This window comes from Varanus komodoensis, unplaced genomic scaffold, assembly GCF_004798865.1.
Source record: "Varanus komodoensis strain SLA01 unplaced genomic scaffold, ASM479886v1 scaffold21, whole genome shotgun sequence".
NCBI classification, from domain to species: Eukaryota; Metazoa; Chordata; class Lepidosauria; order Squamata; family Varanidae; genus Varanus; species Varanus komodoensis.
The window spans coordinates 15527429-15548596 of NW_025335589.1; the positions used below are offsets into that span (position 1 = coordinate 15527429).

The 21168-nt window shown below is 42.7% G+C and overlaps 1 protein-coding gene across 2 annotated transcripts in view; it reads right to left on the bottom strand.

Moving 5' to 3' along the window:
- Positions 1-6323: 6323 nt before the first annotated feature.
- Positions 6324-21168, bottom strand: part of LOC123023817 (kynurenine/alpha-aminoadipate aminotransferase, mitochondrial-like) — a 31690-nt gene continuing 16845 nt past the window's right edge. For both annotated transcript variants that reach the window (XM_044430856.1, XM_044430855.1), the window contains 11 exons: positions 20397-20529; positions 18658-18732; positions 17447-17656; positions 15666-15731; positions 12844-12926; positions 12428-12524; positions 10886-10947; positions 9594-9658; positions 8569-8675; positions 8015-8116; positions 6324-6585 (listed from right to left, as the gene is read on the bottom strand). In XM_044430856.1, coding sequence (XP_044286791.1) covers positions 6541-6585; positions 8015-8116; positions 8569-8675; positions 9594-9658; positions 10886-10947; positions 12428-12524; positions 12844-12926; positions 15666-15731; positions 17447-17656; positions 18658-18732; positions 20397-20529 — 1045 coding nt within the window. In that variant the 3' untranslated portion in view covers positions 6324-6540. The remainder of the gene's footprint in view (positions 6586-8014; positions 8117-8568; positions 8676-9593; positions 9659-10885; positions 10948-12427; positions 12525-12843; positions 12927-15665; positions 15732-17446; positions 17657-18657; positions 18733-20396; positions 20530-21168) is intronic.

Consider the following 21168-nt stretch of genomic DNA (forward strand, 5'->3'; position numbering starts at 1 on the left):
AACTGGCCCAAAATCAGACAGTGAGCTCCATGGTTGAGTGGGAACTAGGAATTCCCACATCCCCACACCCCCAGTCCAACACTCTAGCCCAGTAATGACGAACCTTTTAGAGACCAAGTGCCCAAACTGCAACCCCAAACCCACTTATTTATCTCAAAGTGCCAACCCTACAATAAAACCTGAAAACTGAGGGTTTAGTTTAAAAAAAACTCACAGCCAGTCCAAGCAAATATATATATATATATCCTTGGCAGCGTACTGACCGGCCATGCGAAAGCTCGGTCAAGTCACTGCTAATGAGTTGCGGCTTGTGACATCATCGCCCGGTGCCGCTACTCCTTTCTGAGCTGGTGCATGGCTCCTGTGTGCGCTGTTATCTGATGCTCAGCTGCTGGGGCGATGCCGGGGCGACTTGGCTCGTGTGCCGACAGAGAGGGCTCTGCATGCCCACTGTGACACACGTGCCATAGGTTCGCCACCACTGGCCTAACCCTACCCATGTGCACTCCCTTAAACCTAATATAGAGGTAAAAGACATTGAAAGAGGGGATTTTGAAAAAGCCTTCCTTGAGTAACTTTTTCTGCACAGCTCAACATTTCTACCCATTCTAAACACATTCCAACCCTCAAAATCATGCCAGGACACCTTGTTTTTCTAACCCTAATCCTACCCTGGTGCACATGGAAAAGAGGGCGATTTTGAAAAAGCCTTCAAGTGGCTTTTTCTGCACAGCTCATCATTTCTGCCCATTCTAAACACATTCCACCCATCAAAATCATGCCAGGACACCTCATTTTTCTAACCCTAACCCAGTGATGGTGAACCTTTTAGAGACTGAGTGCCCAAACTGCAACCCAAAACTCATTTATCGCAAAGTCTGAACACTGCAAAAAACCTGAATACTGAGGTTTTCGTTTAGAAAAAAACAACTCACAGCCAGCCCAAGCAAATAGATATATATCCTTGGCAGCACACTGACCAGCCATGCGAAAGCTCAGATGAGTCGCGGCTAACGTGTCGTGGCTTGTGACGTCATCACCTGGCACCACTACTCCTTTCTGAGCATGCACATGGTGCACTGTTATCTGATGCTCATCTGCTGGGGCGATCCGGGGGCAACTTGGTTCACGCGCTGACAGAGAGGGCTCTGCGTGCCCGCTCTGGCATGCGTGCCATAGGTTCACCTCCACTGCTCTAGCCACTATGTCTTACATGCTCTCAACAGCCTCTTTACCATCTCAATAGCCAGCATTACATGCCCACTGAGCTAAAATTTGTTTTGGCAGGTGGAGGGCATTTTAAATAATTTGTCAAACTTCTGTGAACCTTGCATTTTCCCCAAGCCTCCATTATCTCCTTCTTGAGCACGGGTGGTAACATAAGGTTGCAGAAGGGTCCACACCAAACAGGGGTAATAACAGACTCTTTCTCTGGGGATGGCCCATCATTTTTCTAGACCAAACAGCTTTAACTAATCAATGCTTTTGACAGCAGAGAGTTCTCAGAGCTCTAAGCAGCCCAGCATCATCTAGAATCAGTAGAGCTGGAAGGGGGCCATAGGGCCCAACCCCTTGTTCAGTGCAGGACTCTAGATCAAAGCATCCCTCTTAGATGGCTGTCCAGTTGCATCTGAATGCCTCCGTATAGATCACTGGGAAGCATCCCAGCCTGTTCGTGTGCCACAGAAACTGCTCAGTAGCCATTCTTTTTTTTGGTGTGAACACTAGTTATTCCACATTGGAAATCAAAGTCCCATGAAAGAAATGTAGATCTTACTCTTCCATCCATCATGTGTTGTGAAAATACTCTGCAGTTGAATAGCAATAGTATTTTTTTGCTAGGGTAGTAACTATATACATAACATACATATAAACATACATACATACATATTGTTTTTCTGTTGCTTGGTTTCTGCTGCCTTTTTAAGGGATGTTCTTCACCTGCTAAGTAATCTGCATTAAATCTATGTCCACAGGTCATTGGCTTTTCAAGCAGGATGACTTGCAATTCCACGGTATGATTACAATATTAGGAGTCATACCATCTCAAGGAAAACAGCTTGCTTTTGATGCCAAATGCACTATTGAACTGTCTGGGAACTCAAGGGTGAGATGTGGGGTGTGTAATATAACCTTCAAAACATTCATAGTTTGTGTCATCAGGGAAAAGAGCCAAATTATGAATGAGGCTGTGGGAGAAGGTGATGAAATGTGCAGAGTGAAACTTGTCAAAACCATGTTGGGGTAGGTAGGAAGAAATAATTATTCCAGCCTTTGTTATGTTCCAGTGTTATACCCTATATGAAAATTAAATCTTTGAAAGGGGTTGCAAAGAGAAATCTGTCTCCATGTATTTATTTAAAATACTTACACCTTCCTTTCAGCTTAAATGATACCTTCATTATGTATAAAAACCTATGAAACTAGCTGTAGAACCCTATCTCCAAATTATGCCTGCTGGACTTGATAGGATCGGTCCTAAACCAATGTTTGTGGGTGGAACAGAATGCTGGTGTGCTGGGAAAATCCAAACCCATCACAGTGAGACAACAACACTGGTGTGCCAGCGGGACTTCAGTGCAAAAGGAAAAATAGGAGGGGAAAGTGGAGATGGATCAAAATCAAGCCACTATCCTTGCTTGACAGTTGGTTCTGTTTTGGAAATGGTTTCACGGAAGACCCACAAAAGAGTTGGCATTTTTAAATAACTCCATTGTAGTGCCAAAAGAATTGGCACCCCACCCATTGCCTCACTCTCTGCTCTTACAACCACATCAGAGGAAAAGATTCTCCTCACTATACCAGATCATGACAAAGCACTATGAGTAAGAATCAATAATAATAATAATAATAATAATAATAATAATAATAATAATAATACTGGGAGCAAGAAGAAGGCTTTTTTAAAATCCAATGTAATAATAGAATGTGCGCTGCAGGAAAGGAACACAGCTCACATATTTCTATACTAGAAATGTGTTTTTGCACAGGTGAGAATGACTTTCTGCTTGATACTGCACTTGATAATCCCTACTCCCCAATATTTCCCAGATTGTGCAGGGAACAGATCCCCAAATACAGGAAATTGTCCACCATGTGCTGGTGAAGGCAACAGAGAATGAAAGCAGTTCCACTGGTCAGAACTAGGCATTCCCTCTATTTGCACTTCTGGATCAACATTTATGACTCACTTTTCTTCGCTTGTACCTGCTGCCTGGAGATGGGTCTTGTCTTAGCAGAAATAAGATGATTAAAAATGGATACCAGGCATGTGCAGCTCCTCCCTCAGTAAAGTTGACCTACTACTAAGATGGCTGCAGATTAATCCAAGCATGAAAATTGAGATGATGGATCTTTTCCTGTCATCTCTTCAAATGTTCTGCAAGATGAAGTGGGTTCGCTTGCCAGGAGAGTTTAGCAAACACACGCATGCCCACACAATAAATAATAGATGAAGGTGTAACGAAAGAGGCAGGTTCAATAGTTTAAAAAGAAATCAATTCCCAAGCTAGGATAGGATCAATTATTCTGAAAATTCTCAACTGACAGTGCAATCCCGTACATGTTTGCTCAGATGTAACTCCCACAGTGAGCTATGAGGTAAGCATCTTAGTACATCTGTCTAAAATGGCAACTTTAGGCTGCAGTCCAACATACAGTGATTAGGGAGCAAAGCCATATTTAAATAAACAATTTAAATAAATAGGCTTAAAATGTAATTTTTATCCTGCTTCTCAGTCAAACAGGTTCTCAGAGAGAGAGAAGGGTGAGTAGGAAGAGCGAGAGAGAGAAAAGGAGATGGGAGAAAGAAAAGAGGAACAATCCACTAGGTTTGGCTTTGGCCCTGCCCACTGCTGACATATGCCTTGTGATGGGTTACCTTGGTTGGCATCTGCCCCTGGACAGCCAGTCCTGGTTTCCTCTTGATTCTTTCCTGTGGCAGACTGCATTTTCAGTGGATTTATTCTATATATTGGGAAGGATATACATCAACAGATGTATTTGCAAAAGTGCAGGGTGTTTGCTTTAATTACGTATATTACTACAATGCCAGTGAGCATGTTACTTGCCCATGAACACCCCAATGGTGTTATTAGGATGATTATTTTGATAGATGGCCTTCAGATTTATTATGTTCTGTGATAACAGGCAAACCTTTTAATAGCCTCATTTCACCAGCTTTGTTTGCTTCTGTGCTTTAATATAATCCAGAAATGAACCAGATACAGATTATGAGGTTAGGAATATCTCACATTGTAGCAAGGATGAAATATCCGTTAAATTGTCTCCTAAACCCCTGTGCCTCTGAATGTGGCTTTGAGGAATGCAGAAACACTTCTTGTATGCCACTGACTTACACTTCTATTGCAGTATAAAATTGGGATTTCCACTATTAACTAGTGGGCGTGTGTTACTCTCACACTTTCCCTCTGTCTGTTGTGCCTATATGTTGTCCCCTTTACAGCAAATAACAGCCGCCTTATGGTTGTGGCAGATTGTGGCTGTGTGGTGAAAGTCCACTCAGCCTCAGTGGCTCTGATTCAGATTGGTGGTTCCACACCTGCTTTCAGAAAATGAAAATTACAGGGTGGCTCCAGCCACTGATTCCCCATTTATTGTCTAGTGAGGTGTTCAGCTGTGCATATGTTAACTCTGTATATATTGGCAAAAGAAGAAGTTTATAAAACTCATATGCATTCTTCTTGGTGCCCAGAGTTTTATTACCAACATGCATTTCAAACATCTTTCATATTTACGCAGTTAATCCTCTAAAAGCATACACTGCAGCAAGCGTTCTTTTATGTTTAAAGACACATTTAAACAAACATTTAAGTTTTATGTTGCAGATAAATATAGGTAACCTATATGCTTTACATACAGCATCCTGAAATTATTAATAATTCATGTACTGTTTTAAGTATATCATGTTCAATACCTAAAATCCTTGGCTTTTTAAAGCTTTTTAAGCTTAGGTTTTTTTTCATGAAGCAAGTGTGCCACCTGCTGGTGATATGTAATTGGCATATAAGATTAAAAGCAAATTAAATAAAAGCGGGAGGAATTTCTTCCCTGAACTGGAGAGGGTAGAGTATGCTGTTTTCTTCATCCATTTTGTGAAAAATTATTATACCTATAAAATTATAAGGAAAGAGAAAGAAAAGTACCTCTTTTTTATTTTTATTTTACTTGAAACTTTTCTATCCCGTCCTTTGCATAGCCTCAGCAGGGCTTACAACAATTCCATATGTTTCTATCTTACAAAAGGAATTCATTTTCTATGTTCATGTGGCTTTGAGGCGTGTTTTCCCCTAGTGCAATTCCTATCGTTTAGGCCTCTGTACTAAACGAAGAATCAGCGCTTTCCCAAACACAGAGCAGGTGTGGATGAGCTTACCACGGTGGAAGACCCTGATCTTGATTGCAAAAACAGGTTAAGGAATTGCTCTCTCCCTCAGTGTTCCTGATGTGATAAACTCCCCGCATCCACCCCTAAATTCCACCGATGTTATGGATTGGTTTTGGATGGCTTTCATTCAGGGTTGCCATAAGACAGAGATGACTTGACGGCACGTTGTAGCAACAACATTCCATTGATGGGAGCGATGATTATTGTTGTCGTGAGTAAAATCTTGTGGCTATTATGTTTTTGAGAATGACCACTAGAGGGAGCTAATGTAAAGGTTTATACTTAAGCGAGGAGTGTGGGATTCCTCATTTTGCTGTGAAAATGCATGCAGAGGGTAACTGCTGCTTGCAGAGTTTAGAATGATAGGCTGGGGAGACAGATTTTTTTCTATTCTTAATCCCGGGTCAACACTCCATCTGTGTATGTTATGTCAGTTTGGGTAATTCAAATTTTAGATGTTTCATTTCCCCTGGCTGGAAATAGGCAGGGCTGGCACCAGATTTAACAGGGCTGCCAGTGCACCTTTTGGATAGAGGATTGCCTTCCCATGACAGGCATGGGCAGGTGCAGCATCAGCTAAGAAGCTTGTCTAGCTGGCAGTCACCTTGGAGCGATCTCTGTGGTGCTCCTGAAGCATTGTGGGAGAACTGAAAGGTGGGAGCCCCAACACCTGCCTACGCTTGAGGTCTGGTCGGCTGGGGGCTTTCCTTCTCTCAGCAGTGAAAGGATTGCTGGACCCAGGTGGCATTTCAGATTGGTGGCTGGCTGCACAGTAACCTCTTCTGAGGGTTTGGGCTGTTGCAAAGAGCCCTCCGATAACAAGCCTGAACATAGGCAATGCTTCTCCTGCCAATATGCTTTTAAAGAACACTTTATTAAGTGCCCTTGGCATAATGCTCTGAAAACAAATCTTTAGCACAAGTAAGGAATTATAGTAAGTACAACATTACAATATTACTATAATAACATGTTGGCTGCTGCTTTTGCAAAAGCAGCTGCATGAGATTTAAAAATCGTGGATGGCAGGCATACAATTAAAGTCTTAATGGACAGCTTATCCAGTGAAGTTAGAGAGATAGTTTCTGAATGACAGCCAGTGAAGGTTTTTGGTTGCTGCCAATTTGCCGTAGATTTCATTGAGTTTCTTCCTTTATAAGTTCACTCAGCGTCCGAAAAGCCTAAATAAAATGAGGAAGAATTTTTAACAGGAAAAATAATCATCATCATTCATTTTGGCAAAATTCAGTCTTATTGAATGAATGTTACACAATCACACAACTGCAACTCTCTTGGTTGTTAGTTAAATACTCTCTTTAGCGGAATGTTTTTCTTGGCATAAACTAAATGTCAGGAGCAGATAGTGTTTATCAGTGTATCCAGTATCGATAATTCTGTGAGGCTACTTCATTAACAGAGCCAGCCATGCGGGAGCATCTGAGGTGAGAGCTTCCAAGATCCCAAGGCCTTTCCAGCATGAACATGGCGGGCTGGAATTCAGGAGGGCATGGAAGTGGTTGCTTTCCCCTCTGCTTTCCATTGCCCCACCCCTCGATTAGGTTGGTTCCTTCCCACTGACATCGGTAAGTTTTTCTATGGGCCACATTGGGTTCACACAGCCCAACAACCCACACTACAGAGTAGTGTATGGGTTGCCCTTGAACTGTAGGTTGTTGTTAAAATGTGGGTTATTGTATTGTTTGAACCCAGCTGTGTTAATCACAAACAGGCATGAGGAGAACAGATGGTTTGTTGTTGAACTGTGGACTGTGGGTTGTTCATGGTTAAAAAACATTGTTTGATGAAACTGACTCAAAGCAGCGGATTAATTTGTGTGCATCTTAATGCAGACAAAGGAAGTGTATATCTCTGCAAACAATTTGAAAGAAACTGGACAGCATCTGAGTGGGACGATGTAAATTGGTGTCTGCAACAGCAGGGATTGGACCCAATGGCCTTCATGACCCCTTCCAACCCTACTATTCTATGAGTCTGTGAATCAAGAGAGAGATTTGCATACCTCCTTTGCCATACGCACTGTGTTAACTTACTCTTTGTAACATAATTTTTCATTTGTAAACATAAAAGGGAACACTGTGCACTTAAACTGGAATCTTCAAATCAAGGGGTCTGGTAAATAGCTAGATGGTCATAGTGGGGCTTATTTACCTGGACTAATAATTTTAAATGAAATAGTTGTAATTTGGTACAGTTTTCACATGCCAAGCTTCCCTTTGCTTTCCACAAAACCAAACGGCATGCCCAGCCCATGGGCCAAGTCTACTTGCCAGACTCCAGGAGACAACCTTCTCCCTCTCCAAGCCCTGCCTCTTCTGAGCTGTTCGGGAGAGGAACTCTGCTGTCATCCCCCAGTGTCATCACCTCCAGTTGGGAAGGGAAGTGATGTGCTAGCCCGGCTCTCGGTTGTGACTTCCATGCACTGTTCAGAGCTCAAGGGGAGGACATCCTGCAAAGAGAGCCCTTGGCCATCTGGTGGGGCTAATGGGAGTAGAAGACAACCAACAGCTGCCACATTGACCCTACAGCCAAATATCAAGAACTGTGCTAGTCTTTTTTCTTTATGAACACTGAGATGGCAGAAGCACTTGCCTGGTCCATTTGATCCGGAGAAGCAAAAGAGAAGGAAGCTCTGATATAGGGACATGGTTCTGAGGAATCCGTCATAAAAGCTGACCCAGGAAGCAAAGATACCTACAACGTTTATTGCTTTTATTACTCACGTGGCAGTAAATGTTAAAATATGCATTCATCAAATATAACCTTTCTAGACTTATAATTGTCTCCATATTATTTCCATATTAGGCCAGAACAAACATTACTTTTGCCTAGCAATGTATCCAGCAGCTATGTATTGTTTTCTTGTTTACTCAAGAGTAGACCCAGGGCTCTTGAGCCAGATCTTAAACTCTCCCCCTTCCCCATGCTAGGTTCTCAATTCAAGCCAGGGTCTCTGCACCTAATCTTGAATAATAATACCAGCAACAACATGTAGCTACCATATATGGATTTAAAGAGATGTCTGTTTTGGCCTTAAGTGAATGGAAGGCAGGAGACAGGACCAAAGGAGACAAACCATAGCTTAGAAATGAAGCCCAATTTATTTTAATGTAGAATAATTGGTAGAATAATATATTTCCCCCTACCTTTCTCTTCAATGCTTTTTCCATGATCATCGGATATGTGTCAGAAATCCCTTTAATTTTAATCCATAAATACAGACCAGCTTTAGGGACAAGCCAGTCTGCTAAACCTAGAGGACAAAGCAAAACTATTAAGCGAAGGTACAGTAATGAGATGATCAAGCATGTGTATTCCCACAGAACTGAACAATTGTGACAGCTATACTCCTGTAGAACAACACTTCAGCCTTCTTGCCTCTTCAGGGAGTTACCCAAAGTGTTTATTGCAGGAAAGTTAAGGTACTCTGTCAGATTGTGCCAGTTTGGAGATATCCAAAATAACTTGTACATGTGCATTCCATCTGAGCAATAAGCACAGTGTCTCTTAATATTTGAAGAACCCAGTTCACACAATCTGAGTTTACACATGTGGATCAAGTAGACAACCATTAGACCTGGGTCTATAGTTGCATTGGCCAGTTTATTGCTCAGCACTTGCAAAGCAATTAATTTGAGACACATATTAAGATGATTTTAAAGAGAACCAATTCTGAATCAAGATTAACTCTGCACCCAATTTAATCTAATCTTGGTTTAGTCAAGGCATTTTGTAACACAAAAGCCATGTGTAACTTTAAGGTAATTTTAAAAAATTGAGCTGCAGTCTTTAATTTTATCAGATGCAAGGAATGTGGAGATTTGTGTTATTGTCACTCTTATTCCAACTCTCAGTCAATAAACTCTCAACAAAAGTAAAAAAAATCTGGTGAATTGGATCTGCATGGCACTTTCTCCAGAGTGCTGTAATAACCCACAGGACAACATCGAAGTCACTTCTTTCACCTGACACAGAGCTTCCACACATGCACTTCTGGAGGAGGCCAGTGCTGCTGACACAAACACTTGTCACACATGTGATGTGGACATATAGATCAATAATGGACTGGAGAAGCATGTGGAGCAGATAACTGCATTCTCTTTCAAGTAGTATCTGTCCAATAAAAATGGACAACGGTGCAGTGTTATGCCTGCACGGTTTGCTCACTGACCTTTCAACCATTTCTCTGCTGCAGCCAGCATTGCATCTCTCTGTTTTTTGTATAATTCTGATACTCTGGAAGCAAACAATCACACATTGTTAGAAAACAGAAGTGTAGCACTTCCCTTCAATTACACTCAGGAAGTCGCATTCAACACAAATAGAACAAAAATGTGCTGTGATGCCCTCCATCTTTGTATGTTGGGAGCCTACAAGAGACAGATGTTTAGGTCAGATGAAAGCTAGAAATAGTTCACTGGGAAGAAGTGATGGTGAAGTATGTTTCTTCTACTTTTTGTTTTGTGTACCAGGCAAAATGCATTGATACTAACGTAGGATGATTGAGGAATTGGATCTTCGTGAATTCCCATGCAAACTCACCTGATTGTTATCTCCTGAACTAATAAATGGATTGGAATATAAAAATCGTAAACATCCTTTGGTTTTTGCACTTCTCAGGATATTGTGATGCAGTTGTCAGCTCAAAAATATTCCAAAATATATCTTGAAATATGTATTCCCCCATCCAGGTGTTGCTTTGGTGACTGCTTCATCCCGTACCTTCTGACCACATTTTCTCTGTACAATTGACTTTATTAAATGTTCTTCATATACCGTGGAATCAGCATTTGAGTCCTCCTTAGTATTTCTTGAAACCATTGTGTGAGGGAGCCTTTCTCTTCTGTGAGGTCATGGCTGTTATGCTAATGCCTGCCAAACTCCACTGTGGTAACAGGTCATCCAATGATACCAAGAGAACTAAAGTGGGCAGGGAGCTCAGATGTTAAGGAGTAAATGATTAAAGGGAGAGGTTCAAGAACGAAGGACTGCATCCATCCAAAGGTCTTCTCAATGGTAATGCCCTTCTTGAGGAAATCTTCCAAAAGAGAGACCCCCATATTTTATATTTTTTTATGCCAGGCCACCTTTTTGCCATATTTTAATTCATGCATTTCCACATTTTTATTTGTCCAGATAGATAAAAAGCACCACTTTTTATTTACTGAGTCCATTTGGTCTTTTATCTGATTTTACTGATAAATTGCTGCTGTTTTCTCCTTTTTGTCTGCTATTGGTTTTATTTTATTGTAATTTAATTGTCTCATTATTTTTGTTCTGTATAGCAAGCCACCACGAGCACTCACATTTGATAAATAGATAAATTAAAAACAAAATTAAGTGACTGCAGAACCATTTTAAGAGCTTTAAATGGCATGCAAAAGTAGTAATGTGTGATAGAAATTAATGAAGATGACACAGTATGTGGCTCCAAACATGTTAGTGTTTTCATAAATCCTTTACCTATCCACATGCTCCAGAAAACCATCTTGCCCCCACTTTTTAAGAAGTTGGAATATGAGGATCTGCAAGAGGAAAAAAAACCCCAGATTGACTTCGTAACCTAAATCAAATCTGCAGGATTTGTGACTTCAAGAAGAATTCCATTTCTGTAAAAGATTTATCTAGACAATGTTTAAAATGGCTTACTAGCAATATCTTACTAGCAAATTTAAATTTGGGGTGTGTGTGTGTGCACAGCGTTTTGGATATAAAAATCAAATTTGCCCATAGTACAAGCTCTTTCCACAGACTGCATTCGCAGAATTTCTGCAAGTTCTTCCCCAGCAAACTACAGTAACTTTTCTTCTTGAAACACCTCCCAGTCATGGTTTCAGAAGACCTTTTTGTGGCAGTGCTATGCTGTGTCTGAGCAGGGCTGTGTTCCCCCTGCCTCTCCCTGCCACTGAAAGAAAGGTCATCGCCTGTCCCCCCTGGGCAAGTGCTCAGCTTATTTTTCACTACATTTGCAGTGCTGTGCATGGCACTGACTCGCTGCTTCCTCTCCCTTGACCTCCTGCTTTAGTATTCCAGGTATGAACTTGTTGGGTGTGTGTGATGGGTGCACACGCTGCAGTTGTTACACCAGCAATGCAGTCAGCAGAAAAAGCTGTCAGGGTGCTTGTGAGGACAGCCCCACTGCCCCGCACATATGCGTAGGATGAGGTCTCCTGTGCCTGTGCAGGATCTCGCCCTCATTTTTGGAACAGAGTTCCATTTTGGAACAAGGTGCTTATCGCTAATAGCTGTAGGTGCGACTTCTTTCCTTTTTGACAGGGTCATTCACCAGCGTGTTCCTCCCATCCTGTCACTGAGGTGAGGACAGGAAGCGTGAGGTGTGAAGATGGCAGAACCCTTGGCTTCCGTCTTTTGCTTTCGTGAGCCCACACAGCACAGACAGAGAGCGAATCAATGCCCCCCATTCCCCCCTCTTAGTTTCTCTGTTCTGGTAAAGGGAGTGGCTGCTGGAGCAGAGAGCTATGGACCCGCAAGGGCTGATTGTGATGCAGTGCACCTCTGCCCTCCCACCTGTATTCACGGTCCTGCAGCAGTTTGCCTTAGAGTCGCTCTCCTGGGCCATCAGGATTGCTGCTGGAACTGAGAAATGCAAGTTCTGCTTTGTGAGGTCTCGTTTTGTGTTGCCCTTCGGTGGGTCCGAACACCTCACAAATCACCGCTTGCCCTTTCTGTGCGAAGGGTGGCCTCTTCCCTCTTGTAAAATGTAGTTTGGCCTCTAGGGTAGAGCATTGTCCAGTCCTGGCCTCCTTTAAGTAAATCCAGTTGATTGCAGTAGATTTTGCCTTCAGAGAGGCTTTTTACTGGGATCCTGTGCATGCATTAAAAGAACAGTAGGGTGATCTCTCAAGCAAGTAATTGTGGGTTGCAAGCCTATACTAATTCTCTAGGAAAAAGCCCTACTGCACTTAAAAGGACTTATTTCTGAGTGATATTGCAGGAGTGTAGTGTGAGTTCTGAAAAGCGAACTGATAAATTACTAACACTTACCTGTGTAAAAGTGCTGGTCTGCATTGTTGAAGCTTGTATATGTAGGATAACCTTGTTGATAAGAGGTTCAGGTCCTGTTAGAAAGCCTATTCTTAGCCTAAAAAGAGAGTACAAGAATAAGTTCAAAGGCAGGCAGGCTAGCAATATTTGTTACATAAGGCATTGGCACTATGTATTTGTTTTTCTTTTCTAAAACGGACTTCTAGAGTTTACTTTGCAAAGGCCATCAAACCACAGAAAACTGCATAAGCACACAGAAAACGTGAATTTTCTGAATTTGACAATGAAAACTTTTTCTCTGGCGATGCTGAATATGTTTGTGTCAAAATACCTCTTCTAAACTATCTGCCTAAAGTAGCTTCTAGTTAAGGTGATGAGTGCATTGAAGATGGTAAACATGTTCAGTTTGTACTCACCCAGCAGAGACAACCTTAGAGAAAGAATCCCCTCTGATGACTCGGCCGTCAACATCCATTGAAAGAAAGGATGGCGCTTTTGTCTTCAAACAGAAAAGGCACTTGGTTGTTAAAATGAAAACAGCCATTCAGCACATTGGATCAATAAGCAATCTTAAGGCTTGGTAAGGCACATGCGATGGGATGGAGTCTTTTCCTAGGTGTCAGCATTACCGATGAGGGACAGTCATCGGGCAGTAATAACTGTTGCAGCCCTCATAGCCACAGCCCCAGGGAGATTCCGAAAATCCAGGCGTCTTGTTGATCCTTTGCCAACTGCATGTATTCAAGGGCTGTTGGATCGCAGCTTTGGTTAAGCTGACACACTCACAAAGGTCCCATCATTATAGACCCTCAAATTCCACTGGTTATTAAAGCAAAACCTTTTGAGCTAGTAACTTGAAACTTGATGTGGTATGCAATTTTACATAATGTCAGGCTGAGCTGCTACAAAGTGCCACAATTACAGTGGCTTAAAAAGTGCTGAAAATTGACATATTTGTTCTTTTTGCTTCAAGCTGTGGCTCAGCATATCTTATACCACTTACAAATTTGGGTGAACACTGGAGAGGTGCTTTGTTCAGGCTTGTTGAGAAGGCATACCTTTCATCAGCCTGGTTAAGTTCGAAGCGGCAGTTCAAAAATAATTAAGGTTTTCTATCCCCTGAAAGCTCAATGGATGGCAGAGTCAGGCATTCTTTGTTTCACTTTGAAGTGAGAATGTTGTTTGTATTCCAAGGTTTTCAAAGGAATTCCGTAACGGGACTTTTATGTGCCATGCCTTTTCGTTAGTTATGGAACGTGAATTCACAAGGTGAGAGCCTGCATCTTATTATATGGAATGGGATCCCATCATGGGCAGCTAGGGAGACCATAATCCTGTTTAGTGGACATGCAAGGGTGGTATTTCACACTAGAGATATATCTACACTTTGCACGGAATGTCCGTTCACACTCACTAAGCTGATTGGGAGACTCTAGCCCTATTTAGAAATACACTGAGGAGAGGGTAGGATTACCAGCTCTGTAACTGTGAATTTCCTTCTCACATGGTAGGCACGTCATAAGTGGAGCTGGCTAGAGCCGGGATTCAGACTAGATGACCCAGGAGACCCCTTCTGACTCGCTCTGTTTCTATGTTTCTAAATCAGGGAAACTTAATGATAAACAATCCCTTCTGGTTTAGAAGGCTACATGTTGAGTTTAAGGAGATAAGGGTATTTCATGTTGGATCAAACTCCAGAGAACCGGGAAACTGGAAGCTAAGATAGGTTGGTGCCTTAACCAAGGCAGCAATATATCCTTGATCAGTGACACTGGTGCAATGTCACAAATTGTGCTTGCTCACTACTTACCCTCCATGCACCAACATTTTGCCTTGGTCATGACAACTGCCCCATGTTATTCTGCCCCTGTATTGCCTAATAAAGCAGTGAACCTTGCTAGTGGAAGAGGGCTACTTTTCACCATTCAGCTCCTTCTGTCAGCAGCAAATGTAAGCAGCAGACTGGCACAGTTCCCTTCATAAGAGGATTCCTCTAGAAAAACAGTAAAAATTCAGTTTTTTTCCAAGGCAATACATGGCCAGGACAACATGAAGCAGCTTTGTTGGTCCAAGGTACTTCATTCTTCCCATTTGGATTTAAGTCCATTGGGTTTCCATAGTGTTTATAAGCATTGCGTTTATTCATTATCACAAAGCACTCCTACCAGAGGCATTTAGTAAGCACTCATGATTCTTTACAGTTGTTATTGAGTTCCTTAGAGAATACTATGATCCCCTCCCCAGTTTTGTTTCTATGTTTTAAGAGCTCTTTTTCTAGGATGTTTAAAGCAGGGAAAACAGGGAATTATTTTTAAAAGCAAAAGAAAAGGTACTTGCCTACTTGTGTTTTTGAGCGCATTGCACTATAGAACAGTTCCACCTAGAGCAGGGGTCTCAAACTCAACTTACCTGGGGGCCGCTGGAAGTAGAGTCTGGGTGAGGCTGGGCCGCATCAAGTATTCCACCACCGCGGTGGTGGTGGGCCGCTCATCCCGCGTCGCTCCTGGAGGCCGGCCCGGGTGCCGCCGGCGCTTTGAAGTCCGCAGGGCCCCTCCCCCGTGCCCCGCCTGTCCCGGCAATTGGCCCGCGGGCCGCGAGTTTGAGACCCCTGACCTAGAGGCTGTGTAGTGGAAAAGCAGGAAAGGAAAGACTGTGCTGGGCTTGGATCTCAGTTGTGTGATGACACCAAAAGTAGTCAGGGTAATTAACAGCGTTGTGTAAGGAAGCTCAAAATATTTCATATTTTTCATCTCTTTTGACTGAAATGGCAGAAGGACAGATTTCCAACATTTTGTGAGTAATACACATGCCTCGGCTAGGATACAAGTAACCATTTTTTAAATTTTTATGACTTTTAGTTGCCTCTGATGAAGAGAGGTTGCTCTTCAAATGTAAAAAGGCACAACAGGTGTAATTTTATGATGTTAAGAATAATATTTTCTTCAGCACATTCTTCAGTTTTCTTCTGCCCCCCCCCCTTTTTTGGTGGGAGGGGTTCCACCCAAAACTCTGAGGATCAGCTACTGGCCCTTTCACAATGGGTTGAAGCCAGGTGTAGCTATATTTTGGAAAGACTCAAAGTCAGTTATGATAGAAGGCCAGTCTTGTGTTTCCTTATCCGCCTGAAAGAACTTAGAATTTAAAAACAGGAATTGTATGAATTTTTTAAAAAACATTACATTGAAAGGATACATCAAAGCATAACAATTCGTACATATGTACGTAGGTTTGGTTTTACCTTTTCAAACTGGAGGAAGTAGTATGGATCATCCTCTATGATAAGAAAGTTGTATTCTTGGGCAAGCTACAAAGATAAAAGATAAAAATGGTGAAATGGTGAATTGTGATTGGTCTCTATATCTCATGTTATCAACAAGCTGAAGCAACAGTGGTTCCATCAAAAATGTGAACAGCCTTGCAGGATTTCTGGATGCTTGTAAAAATAGGATGTTTCTGAACAAGGCTTTTATTGTGTAATTGCACTGCCTCATTTATGGAATTTTATGGGACTGGAAGAGATCCAGACATTGTTGTCTACAATGCCATCTGTGTTCTCTCACTGGCTTTTCCATCCAAAACAATCAATTAACAAGGAAAAGGCAGAAAAGTTGCACAGTGCCTTTTGACCATTCACCCTCTGCCTGGCAGGAACCATAGACTCCTTGAAGCTATGCCTTTTGCATCATTTTGAAGAAGCCTCTAGATTCCTTCATAAATGCCTTGTTGTACAACTCTATACCTAAGTATATATAGGGTATATCTATAGTATATACAGTATTATTGAAAGTACCCAAAGTGGCCATCTAAACAGCAATGGATTGACTATTTGGAGGATGAATCCCTGCCCCACAGGCAAGGAATCCTAAAGTTCCATGAGACCACCACCATCCCCAGCTGGCCTCAGTGGGAGTGAGCTAGCATCAGCCCAAGTGAGTGGAGAGCCAGCGTCCATTCTGCCACTTGGTACCATCATTCCAGGGAGCAGACAGTGCAGGCAACAGCAGATATAACGGGAGCAGCACCTGCTTCAAATATCATATGAAAACATGTGCGCGCGCACATGCTTTGGGAGGTTCATATTGCCGAGTATGCGTGTGTGTAGTTGTTAGGTGTGCATATATGCAAAAATGCCCCCTCTCAAAAAGCCAAGCCAAGCCAAGCCAAGCCAAGCCAAGCCAAGCCAAGCCAAGCCAAGCCCTTTCTAATGGTGATGATGTTTAGACCACAAGATTGGCCTGGCTGGTCAGTAACCATTTAACTGGCAACTCCAGCTCCTTCCAGTAAGTGTTTGCTCTTGCTAGAACAGTAGGTGCCTTCTGCTCTCGAGACTCTTTGATCTTGCACTTGCCTGGCATTCACTGGCCTGTCTCCTGTGCTGGTTGGCTGCTTCCCTTCCCTTTGGGCTGGCTCTTTCAGCCCAGTTTACAGCCCCCTGCAGCAGCCTTGCCTGGACTCTGGCTGCAACCTGGCTATTCCACATGAGACCTAATCTGGGGGTTAGGTCTCATGTGGAACAGCCCAATCTCAGCCTTTCTCTTCATCCATTCCTTGCCATAGAGGATAGTGTGCCAGGGAGAAAGCTAGGCTAGAACTTTTCTCTCCCAATACATTACTTTTCTATTTTAAGAGATATACATGTCATGAAGGAGCATTTTAGCATGTTATCTTTCCCGCGCAGTCTAAAGCAGTACAGGTCTCACACGTTATTTCTGCCTCAGGAAGAGCCAGGCCACAGCCATTACTTTCTTGTCTGTAACCTCATATTTTTTTCCCTGGTATTTCTCCCTGACTGTCTTGCCTTTTAGTGCCCCCCTATAGAACCAGGCTTTCCATTTTTGCTTCACTGCTGCAAGCAGCAGAGAAAAATAGGATCGATAGTTCCTGGACAAGTCTCTTCCATTCCGTGTTAAATTCATTGTGCTAACAGCTGCTCTAGGCACATGTCTAAAGTTGCCCAATGGAAACACTGCCCATGTTTCTGCTTGCAAGTAAAAATGATGCCAGCATCTCATGGATTACCTGGTAAATCTCTTTCTTGCGGTCTGCTGTCAAGGAGCTCCCAGAAGGGTTGCCACCATTGGGAACAGTGTACAGGAACTTGGGGATCTTGTTACCGGGCTTACGCACTTTGTCGGATTTCCACCTGGAAAGAATCTCCTCTAAGGCTTTTGGAATGATTCCATGAGCATCACTAGGGACTTTGATCATGTTGCATCCCAAGGGCTGCAGCTGTTTATGAAAAGAAACAAGGTGTTACAGATAATTCAGTATGCAGGTGACAGAAACAATTCAAGTCAGGACATTCCGTAGCAGTAGCTAAACTTGGAATCATGTCTCTGTTTGTTCCTTAAGGGTGGTCCCGAAAGGTCTGTAGCAGGTGGCAATGAAAAGACTTAGTGACAGACAGGATAACATCTGCCCCTGTTCCTGCAAATGGCTTGAAACTTTGTGCACCATTGACCTGTGCTGGAAGCTGGACCTTGTAGTATCAGGCTACAAGTGAATTGGTGTGGCAAGTGAATGCACCAAGTGCTCATGCAACCTTCTCCTCCACTGCTACCTCGCTTTCCTCTGGCCAGTGGAAGGTTTTAGGCTCTCCAATAGGCAGAAGAAGAGGGTGGTGACAGTGGAGGTAGCAATGATTAGGTTCACACAATCACCACAACCCAGTGTGGTTTATTTAAGCCACAGTGGATTACAGCATATGCCAGGCAACTTTTGAACATTCAAGCCATGACCGCTGCTTGTTGCATTGTTTACACCCACTGAGGATGAGCTGTTGGCATGGTTAACAAATCTCCTTTAACGCACAGGCTGTTGTAGAGTTTGTTGGCTGCTTCATTAACCATGCCAACAATCCACTTTTGCTGGGTTTGGGTGACACAACTAGCTATGCTCATGGTTTGAAGGTTCAAAAATGGCCCAGTATAAGTTTAAGGCACAACAGGCTCACGGATCATGCAAACCAGCCTAGTGCATTCTTCTCGAGTCCTTCTCCAATCTTGTTCATGGAAAGTTTCAAGGTAGGCCTTGCTTGGTGTGACCAGTTTACTGAGAATTCAGCACAGCTATTTGCAATTTTAGCAACACCTTTCCTTTCCAGTGAAGCATACATGGCCACTCTGATTCCCATTAGCAATCTTGATGATTTCTAAAGCATCTTATCTGCTGCACAGAGAAGCAGAGCTGCTGCATGGTTATGTGCCCCCCCCCCCAAAAAGGCAACTCACCGCTGCTAGTGTCCCAGTGAAGTTTGGATCATCTAAAAGGATATTATCTCCAGGGTTGAGGAGCATGTCATAAACCTGCAAGAGAAGAACAAAAAACTGCACATCAGGGAGTACTGAACAGTGCTTGATTTGGTGGGTGGCTTCTCTCTTCAGCTTTTAAGGTGCAACCCTATGCATGCTTAGACTGAAAAAAAGGCTTATAGCATCCAGCATGCCCCAACATTTTGTAGTCCCTTTTCTGCATAGGATCATGCCTTAATATTAAAATATTTTTGTGAAACATGAGGAAAAGAAGATATGCATGGGAGCTTTTTGCCCCCCTGTCTTGGTTGGTAGACATATGGATTATTTTTCAGGACTACAGTGCAGGAGAGAAGGTCTTCCCATGCTGTACTCCCAATTCAAGTTGTGTTGTCTCCATGTATTTTTATGTTTACATTAACCTTTCCACATGGATGTGCATGCCATGGGTTAGATCCAGACTTAGCCCACAGAAGCAGAGAACTCTGCCCCTCTTCCCACAGAGGCCCTTCTGGTTCTCTCCAAATGCTACATAATGACTGAATTTAGAGAGCATGCTATTCAAAGATTGAACTGTGGGCTTTTGTTGAAGCATGAGTTATGCTATTGTCTGAATCCCACTGAGCTAAGAAATAGTTGTGAGCAACCCACACTTCGTAACCCAACAACAAACCATGGGTTCTCTTTATGAATAATTCATGGTAAACAAACCATGGTTAAGCATGTTTCAACAACCAACAGTTTAATAGCAACCCACACTCAACCTTTGAATGTGGATTATTGTGTTGTCTGAACCCAGCCAGAGGATTAGCAATCCTACACAATGGAGTAGGCTGTGGTGTGGGAGAAAGAATTCTGAGGTCTAGGCAGAGGAACCTCCACGACTGGACATGATTCTATTTCTGTGGTTTGAAAAATCAGGCTAACTAGCATCACATAACTGTACAACTAGAAGTATTCCCATTTGCTTCCGGTTCTGCTTTCACTGAGCAGATGATCAATGTGGGTTGGATCTAGAAAAAGGGAAGTGATTTTTTCACCAATTCTTTCTTTTCAGATGCCTTGAAAAGCTGCTCTTCATGTGTGAGATGGTGGTAGAGGAAAGGGGACCCAGAGGGAGTTTCCTTTGGTGTATCCCACAAAGGAATGCTCCAAATCTATCCCTCATTGATCACTCTTAATGGCAAAATATGCACAACAGAACCATCATTACCTTTGCCAGAATGCTGTACTTTTATTTTTCATTGTGAAGTAGTCAATTCAAACATCTCCAAGTATTAACTTTGCCCATCTGATGTCATGGAAGGAAATAATTTCTTCCCCTCTTCATTTCTGATTTGATTGCAAAAGGTTTTCTTCCTACCCCACTGATCCTGAAGCCCCGATCCTGGCATTATCATCCCTCACAGCAGCAGTGGCACAACAATTGCATAAGTGAGGCAGCAGCCTCTTGCTTTCCCTAGGACCACAATCCAGTCTGGGTTGCTACTTGACTGAGAGTGATAGCAGTGGCAACACAGTGACCTGGTTGGAGATTGTGGTGTGTGAGTGTGAGAGACTGTGCGCATGTGCATACGTGCTGAGTCCCTGCACCCTTGTGGACATCAAGGGTGGCCCTGGGGCTGAAAAGGCTGTGCGCCCTTCCAGCAGAGGAACCCAACCATTGGACGCATTTAACTCAACGAGCCCATTTATGCCAGTATTTGAACTGAACATACTTTGCTGAGTCCATCTTGGCTGCCTGCAGTGACACATATCTTCATTTGGCCTTTCTCAGGAGCATATGAAGCTGTTGGTGGGTTATGGAGTTTCATCTGTAATTTTTCTAACCATGACAATAATTCTGGAATTCTGGAAGATAGATTTTATTATTTTTAGAATGATTAGGATGGCATACATAACATTCAACTGCAGTCTAGTTTGACAGTTTTGGATTAAAGATCTGATGAATAGCAAAACATAAAAATACAGGCTTGGCTCTAAAGATAGCTGAAAGAAGTTCATGAGGAAAGTTTCTCATTCTTTCTTTCCATCTGCAGTCACCCCCATTCCCAACTCACTGGAAAGGAAAATCTTCCTGGAAAATGTGAGGTAGGAACAGGAGGCTGCTGGAGGACTGAGAATTGAGGAGCCACCTGAAATTTATTTAGGAACATAAGATGGTGTGATTTTGAGTTTCCTTTTGCTTTCAGCCTCACCCACCCCTAAGAGGTTCTCCAAAATGGAATTTGCTCCTTTGCCTGAAAGAGGTTCTCCAGCTTTCTTTCTGTGTATGTATAATTTATTGCTCATGCGTTTTGTTGTGCTTAGGCAGGAAATCATAGGACGTAAGACTAGATCGGAGCGAGCAACTGTTTGGAGTCCAGGCCCACATATCCTCAGAGGTCACCGCTCAGATGCAACTTAGGGCATGGAGTGGAGACTAATTAAAATCCATTCATCTATCATCCATCTACCTTCCGATCCATTCATTATTTTTCATATCCATAC